The 27,382-nt window shown below is 44.4% G+C and overlaps 1 protein-coding gene across 3 annotated transcripts; it reads right to left on the minus strand.

The window, feature by feature from the left end:
- Positions 1 to 3,827: 3,827 nt before the first annotated feature.
- Positions 3,828 to 27,115, minus strand: LOC141772348 (protein FAM110A). Of its 3 annotated transcripts, XM_074643234.1 has the most exons (4): positions 26,961 to 27,115; positions 16,598 to 16,673; positions 7,078 to 7,503; positions 3,828 to 6,743 (listed from the first exon to the last, which is right to left on the minus strand). In XM_074643234.1, exon 4 carries the CDS (start codon positions 6,731 to 6,733, stop codon positions 5,327 to 5,329), a length of 1,407 nt encoding a protein of 468 aa, XP_074499335.1. In that variant the 5' UTR covers positions 6,734 to 6,743; positions 7,078 to 7,503; positions 16,598 to 16,673; positions 26,961 to 27,115; the 3' UTR covers positions 3,828 to 5,326. The 3 variants fall into 3 exon arrangements, with proteins under 3 accessions (XP_074499335.1, XP_074499337.1, XP_074499336.1); XM_074643236.1 differs by lacking the exon at positions 16,598 to 16,673 and having other exon boundaries at positions 26,961 to 27,112; XM_074643235.1 differs by lacking the exons at positions 16,598 to 16,673; positions 26,961 to 27,115 and adding an exon at positions 16,429 to 16,591.
- Between the last annotated feature and the right edge of the window lie 267 nt (positions 27,116 to 27,382).

Raw genomic sequence — 27,382 nt, forward strand, 5'->3', positions numbered from 1 at the left:
GATATACTGTTCCTAACCGAGCACCCCGTCACACACACACTCACACACACACACACACGCACACACACACATGTCCAACACTCTGGAGCTGACAACACACTCCAAACACACACTCCAAACACAAATTCAGGCTTAATGCTTGCATGCAGGAAACACACGTTTTCATCCTAAAAAAACATCGTCTGCATGTAAGTACCATAAAAAGCATTAAACATGCACGCACACACACACACTAGGAGGACATCCTGCTTAGAAAAAAGCACAAACTACAAGACCGAGACACACAGTAGAGCGGGCACACGCGAATACAAAGTGTGTGTGTGTGTGTGTGTGTGTGTTTGTATTCTGACAAAACGCCAAAGCCCAGCTGATCTCTCAGTAAATATGGACATATGGTCAGCCTCTGTGGGGAGAGACAGAGACAGAGACAGAGACAGAGCGAGGATGAGGATGAGGATGACACAGAGATGGTTCTTGGCGTGTTTTCCTCGTCTGTCCACAGAGAGACCGCAGCAGGCGGAGACATCTTATCCTCCCAGGACTTGTGTTCCTTTCCCAGAGCTGAAGCGTTTAGCCTTTTTGACTCTTCCCGTCGTCCCCCGGGGGGAGCAGGTCAGAGGTGTCCACTCTTGGTTATGTAATGATGAGACTGTCACGGGATGAAAACAAGGGAACTGTGGTGCCAGACCGACTAGTTAGTTATGTAAGTTCAGCAGAGCGGTTTGAAGAAGCGATGTGAAATGTGTACATCGTGTATCAAAACAAAGAAACTGTGACAGCTCGAAGCCGAAGCTGGCAGCTACAGTCAAGTCTGTGATCTCTTGTTTCTTTTCATATCTGCGTCAAAATGTGCTCTGTGTTGCCACATTAGCACTCCAGTCAAGTTCACTTGGAAGTTAATAAAGATTTGAAACACATTTTTAATTGTTGTGTGTCCTATTTAGGAAGTTCACTTTTCAGTATCTCAGTACAATAGTACGACGGAGTATTAGGGCCACATTGAGGGGGAAAAAAAATCTGAGATTCCGAGAATAAAATCATAATATTACGAGAATAATAATAATAATCATTTTCCTCAATGTGGCCCTAGTACTCCGTCGTACAATAGAGAGTCCAGTCTGCTAAAACATGATCATCTTCTATCAAAACAGCATCCTCCAATTCCCAAAATATCTTTTATTCAGGAGTTTATTGAGCTGCTGGACCTGTTGCACCAATAAGCAGCATCTTATTTCAGCACCGTTATGTCTCTGCCAGTACTGCTAGCTAACATTATCACTTCTGGAAAGGAACAAATAATACAATTATGGACTACATTTTCATAAATCCCATTGAAAACTAGACAAGAAGCAGCGACAAAACCACTGAGACAAACTATGAAAACAGGCAGTAACTCTACGTTTCCGGTTTAATAAAGATATACCGTATATACGTAACTGCTCTACGATGTTATCCGCCCCTTTGGCCCAGACAGGTTGTAATACGGCTCACGAGAGCACAGTTAGTTGTAATAATGCTGTGCTTGTGCTGATGCTAAAGTGTGCAAGAGTGTCCTCATTAGAATTCTTAATTTTTTTTTAAGAGACACTTGTGCACAACAAAAATAAGTTTTACTTACATAAACAAGACTAAATGGTCTTTAGTTTTAGACAGAGTTGTCTTAGATATTCTTGACTAAAACTATCAATAATTAAGAAACAAGTAATACACAAACCAAGCGCCAGTAACACCGTGTTACTGCAAAACATTTCTGAATACCTCCTGATTTAATTTCAATGCAAATGAATAGAGCCAGTGCTTCCTGCCACTCACTTATTGGACACTGAAGCCCCAGAGATGCACAGCTGCTCCCAGACGTTCCTCTAATAGAAGCTGACACATTACTTATTGATAGGCATCAAGTCACCTTCTCTTCCGCAGCATCGTCTAGTTTCCCCCCAATATCTCTCTCTTCCTCCTTCCACCAACTTTCTCCCTCGTTCTCTTCCATTAGTGAGCCTTTAGACCGCTGTGATCTGTCGGGTTCCCCCCCACCTCCCCTATCCCTCAGTGTTGCTGGCTCTTAATCAGAGTAGCCTGGGACATCAAGCGGTTGCTGTCATGATGCCCGGCCTCAGGCTCCAGGCAGCAATATTTATCATTTGCAACAGCGGGTTCCACTCACACCACACTTCTCCAATCCTCCTCTAGCCACCCACATCCTCAAAACCAGTAAACCAAGGCCACGTTCTGGGGGAGATCACGCACGCAATGATGTCACAATGTGAAGGGACTGTGCTTTCTGTTCTGACGAGCGAGGCTACCACAGCGGAGTGGTCGCAGGCCTGAAGGAGGCACGAGCCACAGTCCAGCTGTCTGAAAGCTCTACGATTTCATAACTCAGATGAAAACCCACCAAATATCACAAGTGCTCATCAGAAGTGACATTTGCACAAGAGCTGGTGGTGATCAGACACCCAGGGTGGGTTAGCACTTTAGAGTGGAAGTTTGACTTGAAGGGGCGCTCCATCGACTAGTTTATACGTCATGAGGACTACTACTCAGCCTATGGAAACAGATGTATAATGTCTTCTGGGGGGAGCTTTCAAAAGTCTGAAAAAGTTGCTTGGGCAACACAAATTTATGACAGAAAGCTCGCGTTACAAACTGGGGGTGTGGCGTTAGAAAGATGCGAGTGTTTACAAGACTCACAAGATCAAAATATGCTATCAAGTTGCATTATGGGAAATGTAGGTACCCGAATGTTATGGAAGTACACAACGAAATGGATGGAGTTTAAAGAATACGCCACTCAGACCTGTAAGCATCAAATATTCACCATCTGTATGTTTGAAAAGAAAGTTTGCAGCTTTGGTTTGAGAGGGGCAGATAGATTCAGGAGGAGGGGTTTTCATAGGTGATTATCACACATCCAACTATCTCAGATGTTGGAGAGTATCACTTGAGAACTTTTTTTCTTTTCTTTTCTTATATATAGAACATAATGTGGCAGATTGTATGTAATTTTGCTGGTTTACAATTATGTGGATTACATAAAAGAAATTGTGATGCTGAGTAAGAACAGTGAGCGGGATCTCAAAACCTACAGGAGGTAAAAACTAGATACTTGAAACATACATTTTTAGTCTAATATTCCTTTAGTCTTCCTGGTCCGCCTTCGTATTTTCCTGTTGTTCCCTAAACTTACAGTGAATGAATGAATGTATGCACTTTTAGTATGGACAGCATCAGCAGAGTACTGGTAGGTAAGTAGCCCTTTCACACCCATTCATTTGGGTGTTTAATTGAGCAGTTGCTCTCTTAACGAGCTCTGAAACAGGGTGTGGTGCTGGAGAGAACTACTTTGAGTGTGTGTGTGAGTGTGAGTGTGTGTGTGTGTGTGTGTGTGGGAGGGGGGGGGTCCTCACAACACACTTCTGAACTACAGTCAGAGTCACACTGTCATAATACAATTCCATGTGAGTGACTAAATGAGGCAGTCCAATGAGAGAGTGAGTTTGTCTGCATGTCAGCATGTTTCCATGTAAATAATGTAGCAGTCAGACTCTCATCAGAACACCATCAAAGTAAACAAAACCCATCCAGAGATCAGCCGAGGTGCTGCGTGTCAATTATTGATGCTGATATGAGGGGCCAAACACCTGCCTCTGCTGAACTGGACCCGCACCAGATTTCAGACTAGAAACCAAGGACTTCTTGGCAGCACCGCTTCATAAACACTGAAGAAATCAGAGGAGTGGCTGTTTGCAGACACATGCCGGAGCCACGTGGGGTCGTTGCCATGTTTTAGTTAACCAGAGAAATAAGAAAAAACATTGAACAAGAACGTACTTTAACATTTTTTTTTTATTAATCGTTTAGAATACACCATGGTAAAGCATTTTGGATCTCTCACTTGAAGACTCTTTGGGCATCCAGTGCCGGATTCATCAGCACACTTTGTTCACCGTCGCGTTCTCCAGCCCTCTGATCCGACCTCCGCTGTGTTTGTACGCTGCCCTTCATCTACTTGTGATGATGAAGAGGAAAACCTGGCCGGTGCTCGTACTGAATATCCTGAAAAGTTAAATGGAAGTAGATGCAGAGGGTGGAGAACTTGTGCAGGGGGAGACAGACCTCCTCTCAGGAAGTCTAATAAATACACAACAGTCTCACTTTGTTTAGTGCTCCCCACGGAGCAGCGGAGCACTACCATTCACACTCAGCATGTGGCTGCTGCCTGTATTTGCATGTGTGTTTAAATGGGATCCTAAATGTACTGGAACTGTAGTAGATATGATCAGATTGCACTTAAGAGCAAAGATTGAATTCTGTACACAAAATTGTCCCAATATTAAAAAATACATTAAAAATCCAAATAAATATTGGTCCATTTTCGTTAATATGCCGAGTACATCTTCCTGAGACACTTTCAGAACCGCCATCAATATATTTTCTTTCTCCCTATCCTTGAGTAAACTCTCGTCAGTCTGCCTTTTAACCATCCTTTGATTCTCTCTCCATTCTTACTGGAGGCTAAATAACTTTTTTCATGCTACACTTACTTCAACCATCCGCCATGAGATCAACCCTCATCATGTGACTTGCTCTCTCATGCGTGCCAAGACATACATCGTAAACAGATTTCTCTCCACTGCACCAGTACAGCATAATCCGAGACATGAGATTATGTTTCGGATGCAAAAGGCTCACCTAGACAACGTTACAGTCACATATACAGACTGCACTAACTGACCTGAATGTACGTCTGTGCTGTGAAGTGATTATCTGTGTGCTTCGTCGACATGCCAAACCCCGAAAATTAATGTGTACAAACGTTTCACTCGCATGCTGACAGAAATTTGTAATAATAACAGTCTTACAGCCAAACAGTTTTTTTTTGAAGATAAAAATGTGTTTATGGAAGCGTTTTGTGAAGTTTCACAGTATCAACGTGGTTCTTTTCCTGGCTCGCTCCACAGACACGGCTCTGGGTCTCTGAGTCTCCAGCAGGTCCACACACACACACACACACACACACACACAAGTACCTTTTACATGAGGAACCACAATCGCAAACATCCTCTGCCTTCATCCTCGTCATCATCATTTACACCAGTCTATTATTGCTTTCATATAACAATATTGTTAAACAAGATCAAGTAAAGGAGAAGGGAAACGTCCATTCAGTCCTGATCACCAACACTGATGTGTAATTTCCAAAACAAGTCTGAGTCTTCACAGAAAGAAACAACTACTGGATTATCCTTAAATGTGATGTAAGGCAGCAGAAGATGGGCTTTCCCTCCTTCACACGGGTGTATACGTACAAAAAGTCCTCGTTAGTCTATACGTTAGACACGGCGCTGTTAACGTCTCGCGCCTGACGGATGCCGTACAGCCACTTGATGACTCGAGCGTTCCTCTCGATGACGGAGATGCCGTAGGGGACCCGCTCGTTGGCTCTGACGGGTCCGTCCTCTTCGTCCTCCCCGTTCTCCCTCGCCCAGAGAGCCTCGTCCCCGCAGTCCGAGCTGGGCGTGCTGACGCTGCGGAGCTTGGAGACGGACACGATGTCTGAGTTGGCTCTTGTGAAGCGTTCCACTCCGCCCATGCCCTCCACCTCCCCCGGGTCCAGCCCGCAGTAGTTGAAGAAGCGCTCCAGGTCGGCTGTGGCGCGGGAGTAGCGGTCGCTCAGGTCCGACTTGGAGCGGTGCAAGGCTGGGTGCTTACGGGCAGACCCCTTGGAGCTGGCGTTTGATATACGGGTGAAAGCGGGGGAGGCTGGCGGGATCATGCAAGCTCGGATCATCATAGGACTAGGCGGCAGGTAGACCGGGGTGGAGGGCAGGGTTTGGGAGGGGGTGATGGGCTGGGGTTGGTTCTGAGAGGTCGTGGGAGGTGGTGGAGGTGGGACTTGGGGGTGTGCGACTTGGCCCTGGGCAGTCTGTCTGGGCCTGAGCTGGGGCTGCAGCAGGGTCCTCTGAGGCTTCCTTATCTCAGCCTGAGGCCGAACGTCCACCCTGCGCACCGTCACTGAGTTCGGGGAGCTGTAGGGCGCTGGAACCCCAATGCGGGGTACCCGTGCTGGAACAGGGGGTGGACGGCGGGCGGGTTCTGCTGCAGGGGCCCGGAGGTTGTTGTTGAGTGGAGACGAAGTGCAGGAGGAGGTGGATGAGGAGTTTATGGTGCCGTGATTCAAAGGTTTGAGGTTGTTGAGGAGTCGGTTGCTCCTCTCTTGTTCTGCTGACAGGCTACTGCCGATGCTCTTAGCTCCCGATGAAGGAGATGATGAGGAGGGGGAGGTGGAGGAAGAGGACTGGGAACAAGGCATTGGTCCATCACATACATCATTGATAAGATTATTCAGAATATCCAAGTTAAGAGCAGGTCCTCTCCTTCCTCCTGGTCCATCTCTCACTCCTCGGTTCTCCACGTCAGCCGGGCAGCGGGGGACTTTGCGTGCGGGAGGAGTGCTGATCTGGTACTGGAGCATCATCCCCGAAGGAACAAGGGGCTTGCGGATGATTGGTGCTTTGATGGGGGCCTGGCGGGTGAGAGCTACCTGCTGGCTCTTCACATACTTGGCCTTGTCGGCCTCCAGGCGTTCTACAGCACTCAGTTTACGGGCCCCGGGCTCAGCCTGGCGACGGAAGTAGTCCGGACCCTTGTGAAGTATCCTGAAGGGCATGGCAGAGGTGAAGGGAACCCCGGCCAGACGGCCGTCTGACGGCCGCAGGGTCTCCACCGGCATACTGGAGGAGCTGACAGAGAGAGAGAAATATTTCTATCAGTCAAAGGGTTTCTGAAACTGAATCATGCACAAAGGAAAGAAGAGAAGAAGAAGAGAATGGCACACGTGTCTGTATTTATTGTGTTAAAGGTTACACTAAAGTGGTTTATAGTAATATATAGTGACATGAGTCAGACTAGAGACAAACAGAAGAACTGACAGAAGGAGAGGTGGGCTCTAATGGTCAACCAACATCCTTTTAGGGCTCCCACATGTCCTCTCTAAGCTTAAGAAAATAGCTCTTTTGTATACCCTCTCTTTTCTTCTTCTCCCCCCCCCCTCAGAGCCCCCTTTAACTTCCTCACCAGTCGCTGTGCTGCTGCTCTCACTTCTCTCCTTTTCTTCCTCCTTTTCTTCTCCGTCGCTCCTCTTGCTCTATTATCCTTCCTTTCCACTGAGTCCAGGCTCAGTGAAAGGCTACTTGTGGGACAGGGTCAGTCTGGGTCAAATTCCACATCAGGCCCGGCCAGATCACCTCTCTTGGCTCAGCGGTGCCCCAGAAGGGGGTTTGGCTGCAGATCGGGGTCACCGGTCAGCCACAGTGCAGCCGACGGGAGCTCTTTATCCAAAACGGAGGTCTGGTAGATCAGCCGGCAGCGATACCGGCAACACAACAGCCTTTAAGATCCCCTCACAGTCTCTGTCCAACCCGTCTGTCCAGCCCGTCTGTCCAGCCCGTTCGCCTGTCCAGCTGTGATCGGCCGGCAGCTCAGCTGGAGAGCCCCACAGTCCTGGAGAGGGTTAAAAAGAATGGAAGTCCCAGTCAGATAATATTAGAGCTCTCCGTTTTCTGCCCGGCTCTCATTAACAAAAGCATCTACACGCACTGATACACACACACACACACTCTCTCTCACACACACACACACACACACTTCTCCGGCTGACAGACGTGGGGGTACTCTCTTCAACACTGAAGTGGAGCAGACGGGACAGGCTTTAATACCGAGTCTGGCTCCTCCCAGCCCGGCCAATCACACGTCAGGCCGTGAGCCTTAGTGGGGCACGGGGGGCGGGCCGGGAGGCGGGAGGTGCGATCGCATTGGTCGACCTCGAAAGGGATTCTGACCAATTGGACCCCTCCCCCCTCTGAGCACAACAAAACACTGAGGCAGGGTTTTCATTCAAATGAAAATTCTTTGAAAGGGAGAAAGGGGGGAGAGAAAGAGAAAGGGGGGGGGACAACAACGGGCAAAACAGCTGCAATCTTTTACATTGACTTGCATCAAGCTCAGAGGGGGGGGGCTATGAAAACACTGTGGGAAAAAAACTGTTCTTCATGTTTAGCTCTTTGTCTTCATCACCAGAGAAGAAGAGACAAAGTGTGGACGGTGTGTGAACGACAGAGACACGGTGAACAGTAGAGGATGGTCTTATTCAGTGTAATCCTGGTGGTTACATCATGTGTATTATTACCACATTCTGTGGTCTGAGTGCGACTAAAACCGGCAACACTCGTTTAGGCACAAACAAAGACAAGCAGTCAAAGTTTTTTTCGCTAACTATATTATTTCTGGGTTTGAAGACAACCACCCCCTCCTCCCCCCAACACTCCTGCACTGCTCATCTCTGCTGCTTCTTCTTATCGTTTACAACATTACACTCCAGGTTACATCACACCCAGTTAGTGGGCCTCCTCCTCACCTCCACCTCCACCTCCACCTCCGTCTCCAACATATCTATCTGCACATTTTTAATTAGTCTTTTTATAGCTGTCTTCCTTCCCGTCTCCTTCAACATGTGACCCCCCCTCCCACCTCCTCCTCCTCCTCCCTCCTTCAACAGCAGACCGGCAGCAGAGAGAAAGAGAAAGAGCAAAAGCGATCATGACAGCTTAGACTTGGACACACACACAAACACACACACACGCGCTTTCTTGCAATGCAAGAGCTTGAAAACCTGCCGATATGCACAAACAGTCACCCACTTTGCTTTCATCTCGACTATGTGACAAACCAAAGGAGAGTTTAAAATAGGCAAGCTTAAATTACAAACACATTTGCATCACAGAAAATAATGATTCACCAACATGAAGCGACCAAAAGCCTCATGGGAGAACATTTAGGGGATGGAGCAAAAAAAAAATACTGTTATGGAAACACTGACGGCTCAATGAGGAAAATGATCTGAGTGAGGAGAAATGTAACATCTTCTAGGCAAAGAAAGGAGGGATTGTTGAGTTAGTTTCAGTTACAGGAAGATAGAAACCCATGAGACACACAGGAGATGATGACATCATCACTGTTACTCAACTTTTTTCACATATGCAGTAGAACTCTCCAACAACTATAAACACAACTTGATGTGTATAATCAGTGGAGTTCACCTTTAACACACTGTATAAAACCCAGCACATGGTGCAACACTGGTGCTCCACCTGCTAGAGAACACGTTTGCACCACAGTATAGTGAACAACACACAAAAGACCTCAGTACAAACCACTAATACTCTACCAGGGGAGAGCGATACATCGAAATATAGTCGATGTATCGCGGCTTGTCCCTCGCGCGGTATAGAATGACTATATCGCAAACATCGACTACAAATTGTCATGTAATGTTTTTAAGCCACCCCGCCGGCATGAGACTCGCTTTGGCATTTCCCTCTCTCCCTGTCTCCTACGGCTCCCGCTCTCAGACACACACACACACCTACATCACAGACTCCGCGCCCATCCAGACCTTTCTCCTGGGCGAGTGTGTGAGACATATGCAGCCGGTGTGTTTTTGGATTTGGAAGGACGGAGCCCAAAGAAAGCGGAAGAAGTGAAGCGGCAAAGCGAGTACGGTAGCGAGAACACGACCAAAGCAACCAGAACCAGCCCAGAAGCAAATGACTCTCGCTTCCTCGCTTTCCAAAAGTAAAATCCCATATGACAAAAAAAGTGCAAAATGCAAAGAAATCACGGCTGCTGTAAACAACTACATCGCAATGCCGGTTAGCGTAGTTGAAAAGCCCGGATTCAAAAGACTCATTAAGACACCTCACGATTGGTGAGTCTTTCTACACTAGTGGGAAAATAATAACTTTTATTATCAGCAATGTTATAACAGCTTACTGGTAAGCATAACAAGAAGTTACTTTACACTTATTACATGCCATTAAAAACGGTGTGCATGCGTGCATATGTATTATGTATTTATCAAAATATATAAAGCATGTATTGCCAGAAAACTATTTGGTTAAAGTGAATACTGTTCGATACTGTTTTGTTAAATTTAACTTGTGATTTCCCCCTTTTTGCATGCAAGATTTAAATTGTTCCAATAGAAACCGCTAATGAATATAAACAAGAACGATTTAATGCAGACATATGCTGCAGGGACTACAAGAATCATCATATTGGTGTGATTGTATGCATCACGAGCAATTATGAAGTGCTTAGAGGATATTTGAAAATATCGCGATATATAATGTGTATTGTGATATAGCCTAAAAATATCGCAATATTCTTTTCAGGCCATATCGCCCAGCCCTATACTCTACACATACATTATCCAGCCGAGAGAATATTGGAATACCGTCAGTAAAGCCCGTATAGTAAGTCGTATGTGTCCATTCATAGAAACTCATCCTAAAGAAAGACTTTACCAGAAAGAGTTGAGATAAACGTTGGGTCACAGAAACCTCAGGTTTAGTATGCTGTGGCCTTGTCATTACCCTCACACAGGCCTCTACTGAAAAAAAAACACATCCTTTTAGTCCACATTTAGAGCCTTTTCATGTCCATAAAAAGACAAATTTCTTCTATACAAATACTTTGACAGAGGTCCCAATTCACTGTGTAATGGTCTATAGAGTTTACACACACTAACTTGGCCTCCTCTCTGCCTTTTGCACAACATGACACAGCGTAATTTAAAGGCTCCTTTCTTGACTCCCAACACACACTACTTTAAACATGATTACTATAGAGGAGAAATCATGTAAACACAGAGGGATACCATGGGATATCTCTCCAGTTCAAACACTATAAAACACATGGTTTTAACAACCATGCAAAGACACACACACACATGATCCGTGTCACACCCACACGAACCTATTTCAGCCCCGCACATTATTTAAACTGAAATGTCTCTCAGTCTGTCCGTCTTGTTTTTCTAACTTTCCATTCATGTTCTGTTGTGCAGTTACACAAACAGCTGATGTCTCCAAAAGCGACGAGCGCACCACAGGCACCACCACAGCGACAGACCGAGGAATGATATTTCTACTCCGCGATGGAAACTTGCTCGGATCCATTATCATAAAACTATGCTAACCACTGTGTTGTTGTGAATCTGACTGCTTTTACATTTGGCTTTCCAACCGCTAAATATTAGTGGTTAATGATATGGTTTTCTATGGTTTGTCTGCTGTGTGTGTGAGCGAGTGAGTGAGTAAGACGTTAGAGAGACAAAAAGAATAGAGAGATAAAAGTGTGCACGGTATTATTCGGATGTCTGTGACCAGAGATGTCTCAAAAGGGTGGCGGAGGAAGCTCCAGCTGAAAGAGAGGGATGACTACGTTGTTACCACAGCTGACTATGGTCATCTACCAACTGGCCTGCTTAAGACTAATTATAGGGTGGGCTCATGACTGGGAGCAATTTGCTCCGCCAATATCTTCTAGCACCAAGTTACTGAATGACTGAATAAATAGCAAACAGCAACACGTGAGGAAATGGGTTTTGGGAGGGGAGGAGAGGAAAGAGAAACAGGCCAGGAGGATGCAGCACTCTGAGGGTCCAAACACGGAGGGACAGGAACAAGGTGCGTTCATGTGTGTGTGTTCTGTGACGCCAGCTGGCTCTTCATATCGCAGTGGCCTTGGTCCCAGCGGACATTGACCCCAGATTGTATACAAAACACCAGAGACTCAATCTAAAGAGACGTCACCAGAAACCCCCTCCTGTCCAATCTGAAACTTAAACCTTTAGTAGGCAGAATGTTTTGGCATCATTGGGCAAAAAATGTCCATAATAACCTTTCAGCATATTGTAATTCAAGTGTTCTGAGAGAAAACCAGACCTCTGCACCTCCTCATGGCTCTGTTTTCAGGCTTTAAAAAAATCTGACGGGCGACTTTGGCCAATCACAGGTCATTTCAGAGAGAGAGCGTTCCTATTGGCTGTTCATTCAACGGAGGCAGCTGTCAATCATTCACCACCTCTTATCAAACGGTCAAACTAGGCGGCGCTAATCAAATATGAGTCAATATTCTGTTACTGTAATGCCTATTTCTCTCCTCAGATGTTGTCAGAAACATCTTGTAGTGTACTGTTTAGCTGTAAAATGAGAAAGTTTGCTCCAGCTGGTGGGCGGTGCTTGGTATTTCCTCAACAGATCTCAACATGGCTAGGGGCAGGGGGAGGTTGCAGCGAGTTAGTCAGCAGTGATTTCTGTGGTTGGTCGTCCACTGGAGGGACGAGCAGGAATTAATGACGCATTTCACAACAGGAAAGACAGAAAAGCAAACAAACACACTCAGCTGGAGTGTTTGCTTCTGACTGTGTGTGTGAGCGACCAGCAGGTTGACCCTGCTTTACGACGACCTTAGCACATCTATTTCTGGGCACTTGGACTTGCCTCTTTGCCATGAAGCCTGAACACAATGCACTGGTAACCGCTGTAGAGGAATCACACACTGAGGTAGGCTGTAACACTGACTGTCCAATCTAACCACTGCTTAACAACAACAACATAAAACATAAAACATAAAACACCAACAAGGACACAAGTATATAGACTTCACTGAAGCCTCTCAACTCTGAGCAGGGTGTTATTGCCTCTGTTTTAAAAGGTGGAGATACATGGCCATGATGACAACTGTGACTACACATAGAATGATAATCTAACACTAAATGTTTTTTATGTGAAGAGTTTATATTTGTATCAGGTCTGCCTTTATTAGGCAAAAATAACAGCAAACAACAGAAAAGACAAGCATCAAAGTTCATTCTTGACCTAGGAAATAGACAACAACTCAATGCTTATGTGTGCTAATTTGCACTAAACACAACACAAAGCTGAGGTTGTCCTGATGACAGTGCTAGAGTACAGCCCTGTTCACGCCTGGCATTAACATGCGTCTCCAGTGATCGGATCTCACTTCCCTGCTCGATATCCAAATAAACGTGGACATCAGGATGATGTTAGGATTCACCCTCCTTGGTACCATGAATGTGGCTTTGAGACATTTAAAGTTGTTATTTAAAGCTGTGGACCCACTGACATTACCACTTTACCTTGAGAGAAAACATCATCATTAAGTCAAAATAAGTGTCCTGTAAATACAACATATTCAGGAGAGAAAGTACTGAAGGAAGGACCATTCCTGATCTGATGAACTCTTATGGCTGCCACTTGAATACTCCAGGCTTAATTCACTCAGTTAAACATCTTCATTGTATCCTCTGGTTAAATGATAGACCAAAACCTGGGTATTAATTAAAAAAAAAAATCAGGTGATGTGCGAGCAACACAGGCCCCAAGCCCACCACCCCACTGGGACACCCAGCCTCAGTTTTTAAGTCAATAAAAAGCTTAAAAGAAGAGTTCAAAAGGTTATCAGTCACGCCCCTTCCAGGCTGATTTAGGGAGCTCCACAGACAGCTAATGAAGACAGAGGTAAGCACCAGACCTCACGGGATCCAACCCTTAATGCCCTGGCCTCCCCACCACAGTGCTGTTAAGCTATCAGCTCTGGCCAGGCTGCTCATTTCTCTTGGCTGGGTGGGAAACTGGACTACTGGGGTTATGCAACTCTTATATGCACTGGGGTCTAGTCTACTGCAAAAACAACCACTGAACCATAAGCAGACAGTTATTATAGCATCGAGAATCATCTTTGTATGGTCCTCCCCCCACTCTCTCCATCCGTTGGTCTCCCCTTCTACCCCCTCCTCCACCTCTGCGCATTACTGTCTGCCCCTGTGGCCCCAGGAAACACACACACACACATCCATGCACAATTACACCCAAGGGTGGGTTGAGGAGGGGTCCAATGAAACCCTGTCTCATGTGTATATGTGCATCCATAAATGTCAGCATCCTCATTTCTGTGTGTGTGTGTGTGTGTCAGGAAAAGAGTTTTGACTGAGTAGGTAATCAGTGGAGAGCAGGTGGTTAAGTCTTCCCTCAGGAAAACTAGACCTGGCAAGACAAACATATTAGAACACCTGCCAACTGATTCAATATGTGTTGCAACATGAACAAGAACAACATAATAGAATACAAAAAAAGTAAATCTACTTTTCTTATCTTAAAGTTTAAAAAGTTTTAAATTAAAAAAAAGAAGTAACACCAACTAGAAGTGGCATCTCACAAACTGCCACTGGAAGTCATTGATAGAGTCCCGGCCCTTCTGGTGGACCCCATGGGACCTTATTTTGGAAAAAATATATTCAATAGTCAACGGAGAGAGACAAATCATTTTTTGATTCCGTTTGAATTGCGCCATGGATCACACATATGATGTTTGTCAATTTATAAGATCATTTTGCAAGTCCAGAAAGTCTCAGTTTGTCGTAGTATCGTTTAGTTTAGTGTGAAACCGTTCAGTGAACTACATCTCTTATCTCGCACAACATACGTAACCAGCACTAGCTAGCTAGCTAACGTAGCTATGTTCCAGTCACAGATGAAGCGTTATCTGACCTGATGTGTTTTATCCAGAGACGCCTGGTCTTTTTATCAGCCGGGAAGAGAAAGAAGGATCAGACCCGTTGCTGGTGTGAGTTCATCCCAGTAGGAAACACACAGACATCGTAGCTTCAGAGAGAGAGAGAGAGGCGTCTTCACTACACTACATTCAAACGGGATCCAATAAATATTTGTGTCTCGCCATCGATATTTTTTTCCAAAATAAAGTCCCATGGTGGTCCACCGGAAGGGCCGGGACTTTGCCTCTCTATTAGGTACATCCTTTACTGCACTCTGTTGGCACAACCCTGTAGATATACTGTAGTTATTCAATTCAATTTTGATATAGCGTCAAATCATAACAGAAGTTATCTCGAGACAGGCCGAGTCTAGACCGTACTCTATACAGAGAGTATATAGATTTCACTTTTCTCTTCCAAATTAAACCAACATTTTGAAGAGAACAACACCATTACAAAACACTAGATTATTTTTCTCCCTGTGCTGGATACCTGGGCATGCAGGATTAAAACCCGTAGAGATTTACAATGCCCGTAGAGATTCTGGCATCGCTGGGCCTCTAGAGGGGGAAATAACTCTGATCCAGCAAAGAAAATTCTGCTGACTATGGAAACTGTGATGATATCCCACAAACTGATCTGTAGATCTTTTGGGAGATTACTGTAATTTAGAGTGGGTGTGTGTTTTGTTTGGATCAGTGGCTTCATGCATTTCTTTTCACCTCACTCAGCTGCGGCTAATCTGTCAGGTACAATAACACACACCTGGAGACATACTGGCAATGCACGTACAGACAAACATACACACTAATGCAATTACATGCCAATTGCAGACTAAAAGATACAGAACTGCATACCTGAACAGTCACGTGTACACACACACACACACACACAGTTCTATACTGGAACTTTAGAGCCTGAAGGCAAATGAAAAATGCAGGGAGAAAGACAATATCCCCCCTTCAACGTGGTGATGAACACATTCCAGAGACACGCAGGCGTGGATGCAATCACATACTCCTGTCCTCAGTCAGCTACAGAGCCACCACGCACACACACACACACACTGGTGGGAGGGAGAGTGGTCACTGTGGAGTCGCCTCAATGGCTAGGCCTCACTGTTGGCTTGGATACAGGGAGTGTTTTACTAACTAACACACACACACACTCACACACACTCACACATTGTACTCCGACTGTTAACCCTTTATAACCCCTGATTACCTCTCCACTGACAGAGAGGAAGTCTAAAGAGCGTTCTTGAAAAGGTGAGTTTCTGTGTGTTTTAGTCAACAGCCTGATGTGGTATGCTCTCCTCCATACACATAAAGGCTTTAAAACAGAGGTAACTCCGTGCATCTTAGAGAGAAAACAGAGACCGATTAGCTCATGAAACTTTGTCAGATCTTTGACCCTTATCAACGGCCTGCGAGATAAACCGAAACACCTCTGCCATGGTAACACTTTCCTTTTCTGCTTGAAATGAAACGTCACCACGAAACGTGTTAAGAGGAACAATACATCCAGTCTGCCAGGCTGCTGCCGCGCAGCTTCTCACCCTGCTACAGCTGAGGGGGCTGAGAGAACTGCCAAATGTTATAATCAAGACCAGTATTTTTAGATTTGGCATTCTATCTCAAGGACAAGGAAGGCAGGGACACAAAAAAAGACACAATAGCTGCCTCTATTATCATGGAGCATTTCAATGGCTCTGTGTGGCTCTACTATCACAATAAAGACTAAAGCTGATCCTCTTGCTAACATCCTATGTTCAAGATATTATTAGCAACAATTGATTGAATGCCATTACATAAACAGGCAATAAAAGAAAACTAAAGCATAACTCATTAAAGACATAAACATTCCTCTCGAGTGTAAAGTTTGCTGTCGATACCTGCCAGAGCAACACACACCCCCCACCCCCATTAAGTACACGGACACAACCTCATGTCCACACACTGCAGGCACGCTGATCTGCTCAAACAGGACACAAGGTAAAGTTTACTTACATGATGTATACGAGTCTTACAGTAAGATGTTAAACCCAGGAAAACCAGAAAGGTGTAACGTCAAAGCACCAGAAGCAGGTAGGAGCTCTGAGTGTGCACGGCTGGTCAATGAGCCGGTAAGCTCTGCGTGGTGTGTTCCTGTGTGTGTGCGAGCCAGATGAACACTAACCTGAGCGTCTCTCCGCTCCTCAGGCTCATACGCTCCCCTCCTTCTCCTCCCACTGCTGAGGAAGACTCCGCCCCCTCTGTCGAGAAGCAGGAAGAGAGTTAGGAGAGCAGGAAGCAAGAGTTGTTTCCTCCTGATCACATGATTTCCCCGACACTTTCTCATTACCCCTGTCTGTCTTCCGAAGTGTCATTTCCACTGCCTAATATAGCAGTGACACCTGTACTGCAGGAAAAACACGTAAAGTGTCACCAGCGATCACCATGAAGAAAACAATATAGACACAAATCAGTGTCATGTGAAGGCTGTTTTTTGTTAGGTTCTAGATAATAAACAATGTACTTTAGTAAGTGAGAAAGTCAGGGAAGGGAAGTGGGATAAGAGACAGCTGGTAAAGAAAAAGAATATGATTATGAGGTGTGGTCAAGGATATCCTGTCATTAGGGCCTGCAAAACAGTGGTTCAGCAGAAGCTCGAGCTACTGGAATACCTCGAGAGTTTTCCTGTGGGTTTGTATATAAAGGTTTGTGTCCAATTAATGCACAAAATAAATGAGTTAATGCACATTTATCCATTCCCATAAGTAGTTTATTTCACTTCCTGCACACCGTTGCTGAGCTGCCCTCGCTCCCTCCAGTCCAAACACACACGGCGGTGCTTATTTAAAGGAGTCAGCAGGGCGGGGTGCCCCAGACCAACCGCCCTGTGGTACACACACACTAAAATACATGTATACAGACAGACACACACATTCAGGCACTCACACCCACAGTCTTAAGTCAAACACACACATGCAGTGGTCAGTGATTCTCCGGAGGCAGCAGCAGGGAGCGGACTTCCACTCGGACTCCTCGCTGTAGAGGAAATGGCAATCGGCAGCTCTGAAGTCAGAAACACACAGCGGGAGTGGATGGGATGGAACAACAACCATCTCAGCTGGGTCAACAAATTTCCACACCTTCTCTACCTCTGTTAACACCATCAATCACACTCTCCTCCCTTCACTTCCTTCCTCCCCATCCCTCCTTCCGAGGATTGGGCCCCGCTGATGTTCCACTTGCATATATCCTTTCTAGTCTTCCTGTTTTCCTCTTCGGCAAAACATCTACTTTTCTCTACCTAGATAGATCCATTTTCCCTCACTTCTCTAATTCACCTCCATTCTGCCTTCGAACTTCCCATTTTGTCTCATTCCCCTCTTCAACTTTCCTCCTTTTCTGTCACATCTATTGAAAGCTATGATCTCTGTGCCGGGGGGAAATATTTTCAACATAATACCCAGTGTGAGCATTCAGCCGGCCCTCTGGCAGTCAGTGGTAGAGCACCTCCGTGAGAACACACACCTTCACTCGGAGACACAGAGGAGGCAGATGGATTAACAAGTATTAGTGTGAGTGTATGGTGCCTTCTCATTTGGCCAAATACTCTGTGATCCATGATGCACAGATGTGCACACATGCTCACTTCTGCCTAGTTCGCACTACACAAGCTCCCCCAACAAAAGCCCCCTGATCACAGGCAAATCTGCGTTGGCTCGGCACTCGCAAATCGACACTTGAGTGTCATGTGTGAACTGTTCACACATAAATACCTGGACCTGTCGGGGAGCTACAGCCAATGAGAGTGCGAGACAGGGGTTGAGAGGAAAGCTGGCAGAGGGGTTGCCTGTAACAATAGGAACTTACTGGATGTGTTGCATTTGGAACGCAAACCAAAGATGTTGTTGCACCTATAGGGCATTTCATGTTTGCATGAATAAACATAACACAACACAGTGATGATGATCTACAAAGAGGAAATAGTAAAGACGTGTGGAAACAAGCTCTACATCAGACTGACACATACGGGTACTTCACAAAAAGTCACAAAAAGTCTGTATGCATTCATCTCATCATACAAACGTTTGTTTTATACACATCTAATAATTATTTAGCGACAGTCCAACACAGAGGCCGGATACTGCTTATCCAGACGTCTGTACATATCTGATTGAATCCCGTTAGACTAAGTGTTGTCTGTAAATAACCAACCTGTTAATAGCCAACTGTTTGATCTATATGCTGACCTTTAGTTGGAGACGACAGTCTGATGCTGCTATAACGTTAATGTATTACTGCAGCAGCCTCCCACTCAAGCTAACGTTAGCTAGCCATGCTAGTCACCGTCACCAGCATCATTTAGCACACTGACAGTGAATACTAACGCCTCAAATGTCAGTGTGAAAGCCTCGGTTAACCCGCTACAAAAACAACTTTTCATAATTTTCTCTCTTGTGACAGCGAGTTTCATTCCCCCAAAAGGGAGCGTAGCCTCGGATATGATGCCATGCTGGTTATACTCTGGCTGACGTATTGTCGGTCTGATGTATTATGTGGACATGAGCGCAAACGACAACAACTCCCATCACTTCTTGCGTGTGTTTTCATGACAAAACGTAGTTTGGAGACCTCATCTGGGATTCCTCCTGGTGAAAGATCTGGTAGTGTGAAAACCACTTTGAGACTCCCGATAACAAGACAGTAGGGGTGTCACGATTTTAAGGTCACGATTCAGTTTTCAATGTAAACATGCCATTGTTAGACTATGGAGTCTTGATTGATAAAGATCAACAGATCATTGGTTTCATGCCCTGAAAACTGTCATTTAGACTTTTAGATTCTTCTTTAAAACAAGAACTGAACTCCCGTTTTATTTAGAAAGTGTTTCAAAAATTAGACTACAACAGTCTACAATATAAAAAGCTGCATCTTTTCAATATCAGTATCTGTGTGACCCACCTCAGTACATAATCATTACAAAAACTAAACAAAAATCCTTCTGCAGTGCATTACAAGTCTGCTGTAATCTGCAGTTTTGTTGTCATTTACCGTCGCGTGTAGGTGAAAAACAAGAATCAGGAGAAGAACTTGGCTTTACCATCACAATGATGATGATGTTTTCACACCGTTAGCTCTAATTCACGGTTCTCATTCTTGATTCATCAGCTGAAAATGTCTTTTAATAGTGACTGGAGAGGCAGAGGGGTGTAAAGTTACTGCAGCTGTAGCTCCTTTCTCTCATGCCAACATCATAAGCTCCATCCCTCAGTGTGCACACACACACATTCCACGAATGCAGGGACACACCAGGCCAACGTCTCACATTACTGCTCACATTACACACTGGCATGCCCAAGCAGGCCCATCTCTGTCGCTCAGTTGGTAAAGATATCAAAATGGAATCAATCCCCTGAGAAAATCAGACGGATCTGAGTGAGAACCGCCTTGAGACTTGATGAGCAGCAGAAGCAGCGTCCTGGTCCAAACACTGATCTGCTCAAATTTGCAATTCATGTCTTGAATGTGGCCACGAATTTGAGATTACTGCACGAACGATAACAGACGGCAGTTGAAATTCAAATTTCAAGATGGACATCTTATCAGGCCTGGTTAACACTGACATTCACACACTCCAACGTGCTGCAAACAAACAAAACAAATATTATGGGCTTGTTTAAACATCGAGAGTTCTTCAGGGCAACATGTGACTTGTTTCAAAGCCTTTGGCCCCTTCTTTAAATGAAATATAGCAGATAAACAAACCATAGAGACAGCTCTATGTTCAATGTAAATAAGGTGTGTCCCTCCATGCCCTTTCTACAGAGCTTCGAGGGACATCACATCTTACCCTGAACTACCTTAGCAGATGCTCCTGGCAGAAGGATATGATCTACGTCTTCACAAACACAGAGCAAAATGATCAATCTTCTTGTCTAACTCACAAGAATGCAAATAAGCAGATTTCCCACAAAGTCTTTGTCTATGCAACAATATCACACCATGATGTTATTATCTTATCTTTAATATCTCAATCCAAATCATATCCATAACATCAACTACTCTTATGGAGCGCAGAGCAAAGTTTTGGTGAGCAGGCAGGCATATGGAGAACAGAGATGAGGGTGTCAGATCCATGGAAAGGGGACAAAGGCAAACAAAATTCACTCGTGCTCATAAACACGGACAGGCCACTCCACCAGAAACGTCTCTACATGATTCTAGAGATCATTTTATAATATCTTAGTTCTGATAGTAAGTTAGTTAAAATCGACTTAATATTGGCGTAGGAAAAAACAATCATCGATCATCCCTTCAATCGTCGACATACGATCCGATAGCCAAACGACACAAGCCTATTCAAAGCTCCCTCCAACGCAACAGAGGACACTACAACATTGTTTTCACAGGCTAGAGGCAACTCCGCAGACAGTTTGCAGCTACATAAAGACAGTATTGTAATAAAGACAGTGATCCCAACGTGACACAGCGGCAGGGATGTCTAACACACAGTTTGTTTGAGCTCTCTGGTTAGTAGGTCAGTGGGCCCAGGGTGGAGGGGGCAGGGTAAATAATGGTTAACAAGAAGCATGTTGCTAAACAGCGACCTCAAAACAGCCAGAGGCGCTGACGACAGGCAAAGGGCAGAGTCTGTGTCACGTGCAGTGATGAAGCATGGTCTTCTGGGAGTGGAACAAACAAGGAGGGCATGATGAAAGAAAGGTTGGCATCCAGACTGCTGTCGTTTGTCTTGGAAGGGAGGGGCAGGAGGGTGACCCTCCAAAAATACATGAGCAAACACACCCACACATATTATTTGCACACACATGCTCTTTCCAACTCACACATTCTGGGTGTGTAGGACTCATGAAGACAAACTGTATATATGCAGTCATTGTTGATTCAGTCTTAACTGTCTGGTTTGAAGTTTTAGAACCAGTTATGATTAATGACTGTGAGTGTGTGTGTGTGTGTGGGGGTGGGGGGGGGCTGTTGGCATATAAATAGCAGCAAACAGAAACACCACTTGTGCTCCTTCACCTGGCAAACGCATTAGAACAAAGTCAGTAGATCAGTGTAAGACTGATGTACTTCAAAGTCAGCCTTTTAAAAATGTTCTCTTCATGTGGAGGCCAGTTCAGCTCACTGAAAACAACATCAAGGGCGTTTGCATGACACTAACATCCGGCAAGGTCGTCTTCCTCTATGTTGCCTCTCATTGAGCAAAGAGCTGTCAGTCAGTCAGTCTGTCTCCAGGTCACAACTTCTCTCAGTCACACAAGACAAGCTGTTCGCAGCGCGAGGAATCTGCATGCCAGTCCCGAGCTGCTAACCTCCAGAGTTCAGTACAAGCAGAGACACAGCCTGCCGGGACAAGGAGTCACACTGACCTCATTCCTCAGGGGGAGACTCACCCAAACTGGGAGCACCCAAAGGCCAATGACAGAAGGACACTCCAGCCACATGACTCCTACCATTGAGGATATTTAGGCCAGAGAGGGCTTAACCTGACTGTGAAGCTATAGCAAGAAGGAAAACTGCACTCTTTAAAAGTGACATGTCACATCTTGATAATATCAAGTCTAACAATCGCGTCTCTAGTTTAATCACTGTTGGTGTTCCATTTCCTAAGACTGGGTATGTGAGGTTCATACTTGTACTTTACACTTCTACTTCACTACATTTCAGAGAGAAATATTGTACTTTTTACTCAAAATTTAGTTGATGTGATGAAATTCTTGAGGATTATAACTTCAGCTACATTTTGCTGCTATTGCTTATGTACTTCTTCTTAAATACAAATATGAATGTCAGACTTCTACCTGCAATTTAGTATCTTTATAGAGTGGTACTGCTACTTTTACTTAACTAAAACATCTCTGTGTCTCATGAGTGTACTTATGGGTTCAAATGTGCATCTTATTTAGTGCCCATGATATGTGAATCAATGCATGTGGTACCTATGCACAAGAACAGCTTTGAACAGAGTTGCATATAATGCCAGATTGTATGTGGGGATCTGTGTGTGCGTGCATGTGTGTAGCTCTGTGCGTGTGTTGTATACTCTGGCCAAGTGGAGCAGATTACTTGGCCTGGTGCGAAAAGTGATGGCAACATAAAATGACCTCATCATCTGAGCTGCCATCACTTGACCACCTTCACAACACTCGCTGTATGAGAAGGGCCAAAAAACATCATCAAGGACATCACTCATCCCGGACACAACCCGTTTAAGCTCCTCCCATCAGGCAGGCGCTTCAGATCAACCCACACACACAAACAGATTTTTCCCCAACTGCTATAAACCTCCTGAACTATGACACCTCCTCCGAGATGAGCACGTAGAATAAGACTTGTGCAATACTAATCATGTATGAATCTACTGTCACGAGCTTGAACTGTTTACGGATATGTGCAATAACAATATGTTGGACACTATTGTGCAATAATTATCTGTGGGACACTTTGTGCAATAATAAACTGTGGACACTTTTGGGCAATAATAATTATCTGTGGACAATTCTTTGCAATAATAATCTGTTGGACACTTTGGACACTATCTGTTGGACACTATCTGTTGGTCACATTTCTACCACTGAACTGGCATCTTGCCAATATACATATTGTATTATCCCTTTTATATTGTGTTATCTTCTCATTAGCCCTATGGGATTGTCACAATGTAATTCCGTTGTACTACACAATGACAATATAGGGCTTGATTGATTGATTAATCATCTTATGGCAGTGCAGATAAACTGCACACAAAGTTACATCAGTACAGCAATAACGGCCAAATACAGGTAGCACCACAGGACAGACAACAGCCAAAAAGAGAGAGAGAGAGAGATAAAGCTTATTTGAATTTCAGAGGACACAGAGACAGGAAGAGAAACACAGCGACAGACAAGCAGGACTTGGCACAGTCAGCAAAACAACGCAGCACATTGACAGCAGCCAGACAGTCAGTGTGAGAACTGAAGCCACGCAGCCTCTGAGTCACTCAAACACTTGTTTCTAAAACAGGGCAGTGTGGGATGTTACTGTGGCACCTACTGACTCAACCCTCCAACCAGCTCGCCTTGTGTTCATCATTGGAAAACTCTACCCTCATTGTGTTCTCTTCATGCATTCAGAAGTGTAAAATCTAAGAATGGCCAGCAAAGAAAAACAAAGAAAAACAAAACACATGTTCCAATGTTGGTCTGCAACAATGATGTTAGCTATGATATTATAGGCCACAGCTAGTGGAGTGTAATCCAGCCTAGGCCACACTATTATTTGCTGGCTTTTCATTGTGATGGATGGTATGTAGGTTTGGTAGGAAAAACATCATATTTTCCAACTAATCACAGGCTTGGTGTCGTATAGACCTTCTGGATGAGCCGAGAGAAAACAGAGAACATCACCAGCAGCAGCAGCAGCAGCATTAGCAACAGTGGTTAGTTTCTCTATTATGTATGCCATCGCAGCAGGCTGATGTAACAGTGGCGATTAAATGTTCCAGCGTGTCTGTCTGTGTGGCAGCTATGTTAAGCACAAACTGTAATATTACAGCCGCTGACATCTACCCCATAGGCCTTAATTAGAAAGGATTCCCTCATTTTTTCCCTGGCGGGCTAAATTCACACCACTAGAACCAAAATACTGACAAGTTAACAACAGGATGGGCAGAAAGAGCAAAAGACACTGAGGCAGAAGACCTCATGAACCAAACGTCTGGAGAATAACTTGAAAATCTAAAAGCACACATCTTACAACTGCTAAGTATGTGTTTGTTAATCTCTTGATTTATATTTTCTAACTCAAACATTTAAGAATTATTTCCTCATTGGAGCCTCAGCAGTTACTAAGAAGTCAAACATCAGAGATATTCCACATGGTAAAGTCAACAACACATGTTCAGTGTAGGCCTGCAAATAACAACTGTTTTAATTATAGATTAATCTGCCCATTACGTCTATAAATTGTCAGAACTAGCCATTTCTAACTCTTTTTTTAAACATGCATTATTTGCATAAGCGCCAATCAGTGAAGGTCTACTTAATCAATTTCAAACAATTCAAAAAGAAAGGATGACATTTTTGTGTTCATCCCATTAAAATTCCAGTTTCACTGTAGAAAGCATTGAGTCATGAGTTTTAAATGATTTTGCCCACCAGGGTTGAGAAAATGCTGATCAAGCTAATCTAAACTCCTGAATTAAACTAAATGCTCTCTGTTAGCAGAGGAGAATAATCAGAGAACATCTTCCAAGTGCATTACATAAGCAGGAGCCCATATCTCCTGCTTTGATAGCACTGAGGTGAAGTACATCCCCTGGACAGGACACTGGTGGGTTGTGGTGGGCCTCTGTCTTCAGTTAAAACCCCCATAAGCTTCTTTCCAGACATCCCCAGCCCATACTCATTTGATGTCTCTCCTTGTCTAAATGAAGGAAACAAAGTCTCTCTGTGGGTTCTTCAAAAGGCAGATGTGAATAACAGTAGGCAGTTCTGCACCGCTGCTATATGCACTCTGTCACGCACTGTTATTAACGTTTGAAACGCGGTATGCTTTTTCCATTTAGATATAAGAAATAAGAGTCAGACGACTGTTTTTTCTTGTTTTCCCCCAAGATGAACGCTCTGGAGGGGCCCGTAAAAACAGACTCCACGCTGACAAGCAAACGGACTTCTCTACACTGCAGGATGCACATTCCTGGCCTGGGAATGATTACCAGGGGAAATTACAAGGTGGTGTGTTTGTTGCCGTTGCCCAAGGTGAACAGCTTTTGCAGGTCTATTGTGAGTGTGAGCCAGTTATTAAGCCGACATACAAAGTCTGCTTTTCTCACAAGTTAGATCAGGGGTCTCCAACCTTTTTCCCTCTGAGAGCTAATTTGACAAAATGAAAGTGGCTGAGAGCTACACATAGCGCCACCAAGTTGTACATCGCCAACAGCAGACATAATTTCTGTCTTACCTAATGTTACTGCGTCGCTGATGTCATGAAATTTGAAAGCAGCGCAACTTGTTTAACTGTCGGTTGATTGGCAAATAATCATATTGTGTCAGAAGGGGGCGCAATGTCTGTGAATTTCATTAGATAGACATTTAAACTGGTTTACAATGTGACTTTGTGTTATCAAATTTATGTCCATATTCTTGTAACCTTTAGTGAGCCGCTCAGACACAGGTAGCGAGCTACTTGTTGCAGACCCCTAGGTTAGATTTTATATTTAATGTGACAGGATGGCGCAGTAGCTCTGCAGAATGTCTTTCAATGAAAGCAAAACAAAAATTCAGTCAATTTATGTTTCTGTAGCTGACCCTTGCCCTCCCAGCCAAGAGGAGAAGAGAACAGAGAACCTGCTGACTCAAAGAGAAGGCAACCAGGCTAAAAGAGGAAGAGACATCCGATTCAACAGCAGCTCAACTCGGGCCTCCACTTCCTCCTCTCCTCCCCTGGGTGTAAATACAACAACAGCCTTTAAAGACCTTTAAACCAGACTACACTCATAGTAGACTTCCTCTTTTTATGCAACAGGCGTCACATTACTTCCCATCTTTTTACATTCTCTGGGAGTCACAGCTAACAGACCTGATTTCCCAGCATCACCTCCCCAGTACAGTCATGTCTGCAGGATTACAGAGGAACTGAGGAGGTCTCTGAGAGATTAAAGGTCCCATATTGTAAAAAGTGAGATTTTCATGTCTTTTATATTATAAAGCAGGTTTAAGTGCGATATAAATACTGTTAAACTATCAAAACCCTCAATATACGGAGGAATACACACAGCAGCTCGTTTTCATAAATTGCGCGTTTGAAACAAGCCATTAGGATTTCTGTCCATTTGTGATGTCACAAATTGACGATTATATAGACTATTACACGGTTTTAAACGTAAACATTCTAAATGTGTCCCAGTTTATTTCCTGTTGCAGTGTATGTAAATAACATCAGCTGACAGGAAGTAAACATGGACCCAAACTGTTGCCTAGCAACGCTGAAATGCACTAAAACTGAGCGTTTCAGACAGGAGGGTGAATACAGTTATATTCAGGAAGACAGTATGAGGAAAATAAAGTGGTTTTTTTTAACATTACAGCATGTAAACATGTTCTAGTAGAAACACAACATACAAGTATGAACCTGAAAATGAGCATGATATGGGACCTTTAAGGTTACCACAGACTAACGGAGTCACTAAGGTTACCCTACAAAACACACTAAGGTTAGTCATGTAAGCAGGCATGTTGTAGCTCTTGGAATAATAGATTAAAGACAGTAGGCTAGGCTAACCCTCGCTACTGAATGGAAGATTATACTGCCGTGAAAAGCCACTTTAACACAGTGTCAATACAGAGATGAACTAGTCAATAGAGATGAACTAGTGTGGCTTCCCTCCACTGTACCATTATATATCAATGATTAACGTCAACCAACTGCAAGAGGTCGCGAAGTGACTTTTCAACACTTTTCATTTTCCTTTCTCATGCAGCTCAACAAACGTTCATTAGGTCACAACAACAACAGCAGGTTCATTAAAACGAGCTGAAACAACTCACCTGTGTCTACAGCTCTTTTGGAAGACGGTTTAACGTGATTTCTGTTGGTGTGGAGCAGGTAACGTTAACGTCAGACCTCTAGATAGAAACGTAACTGACGGTATTAACGGCTGACCGTTGGTGTCCACTTTCACTCTAACTTTCAACTGTTCGCGCGGTTGATACCATTAATGAACACCGACCAACCACACCGTGACCTTTGTAATGTACGCTAATGAAACAACCTCCAATACAACGAAACAGATGAATGTGCTAGAGGGGGCGTTGATTCAGTAGTTATGAATTTGCTGAATTGCTTTTATATTACAGTTTATTTAAGAGTGACCTTTTAGCGCACCCCTAAAATGATCCCGCATTGGTACGCTCTGGTCTCCCCTGATTGGTCAGTCGGGCTCTTTTACAGTTTTTGGAGGACGCTGCGT

This window comes from Sebastes fasciatus, chromosome 8 (assembly GCF_043250625.1).
Source record: "Sebastes fasciatus isolate fSebFas1 chromosome 8, fSebFas1.pri, whole genome shotgun sequence".
In the NCBI taxonomy this organism is placed as follows: Eukaryota; Metazoa; Chordata; class Actinopteri; order Perciformes; family Sebastidae; genus Sebastes; species Sebastes fasciatus.

Bases quoted from the DNA above. Each gene is read 5' to 3' on its own strand.
- LOC141772348 (XM_074643234.1), bottom strand. From the start codon at position 6,733: ATGCCGGTGGAGACCCTGCGGCCGTCAGACGGCCGTCTGGCCGGGGTT.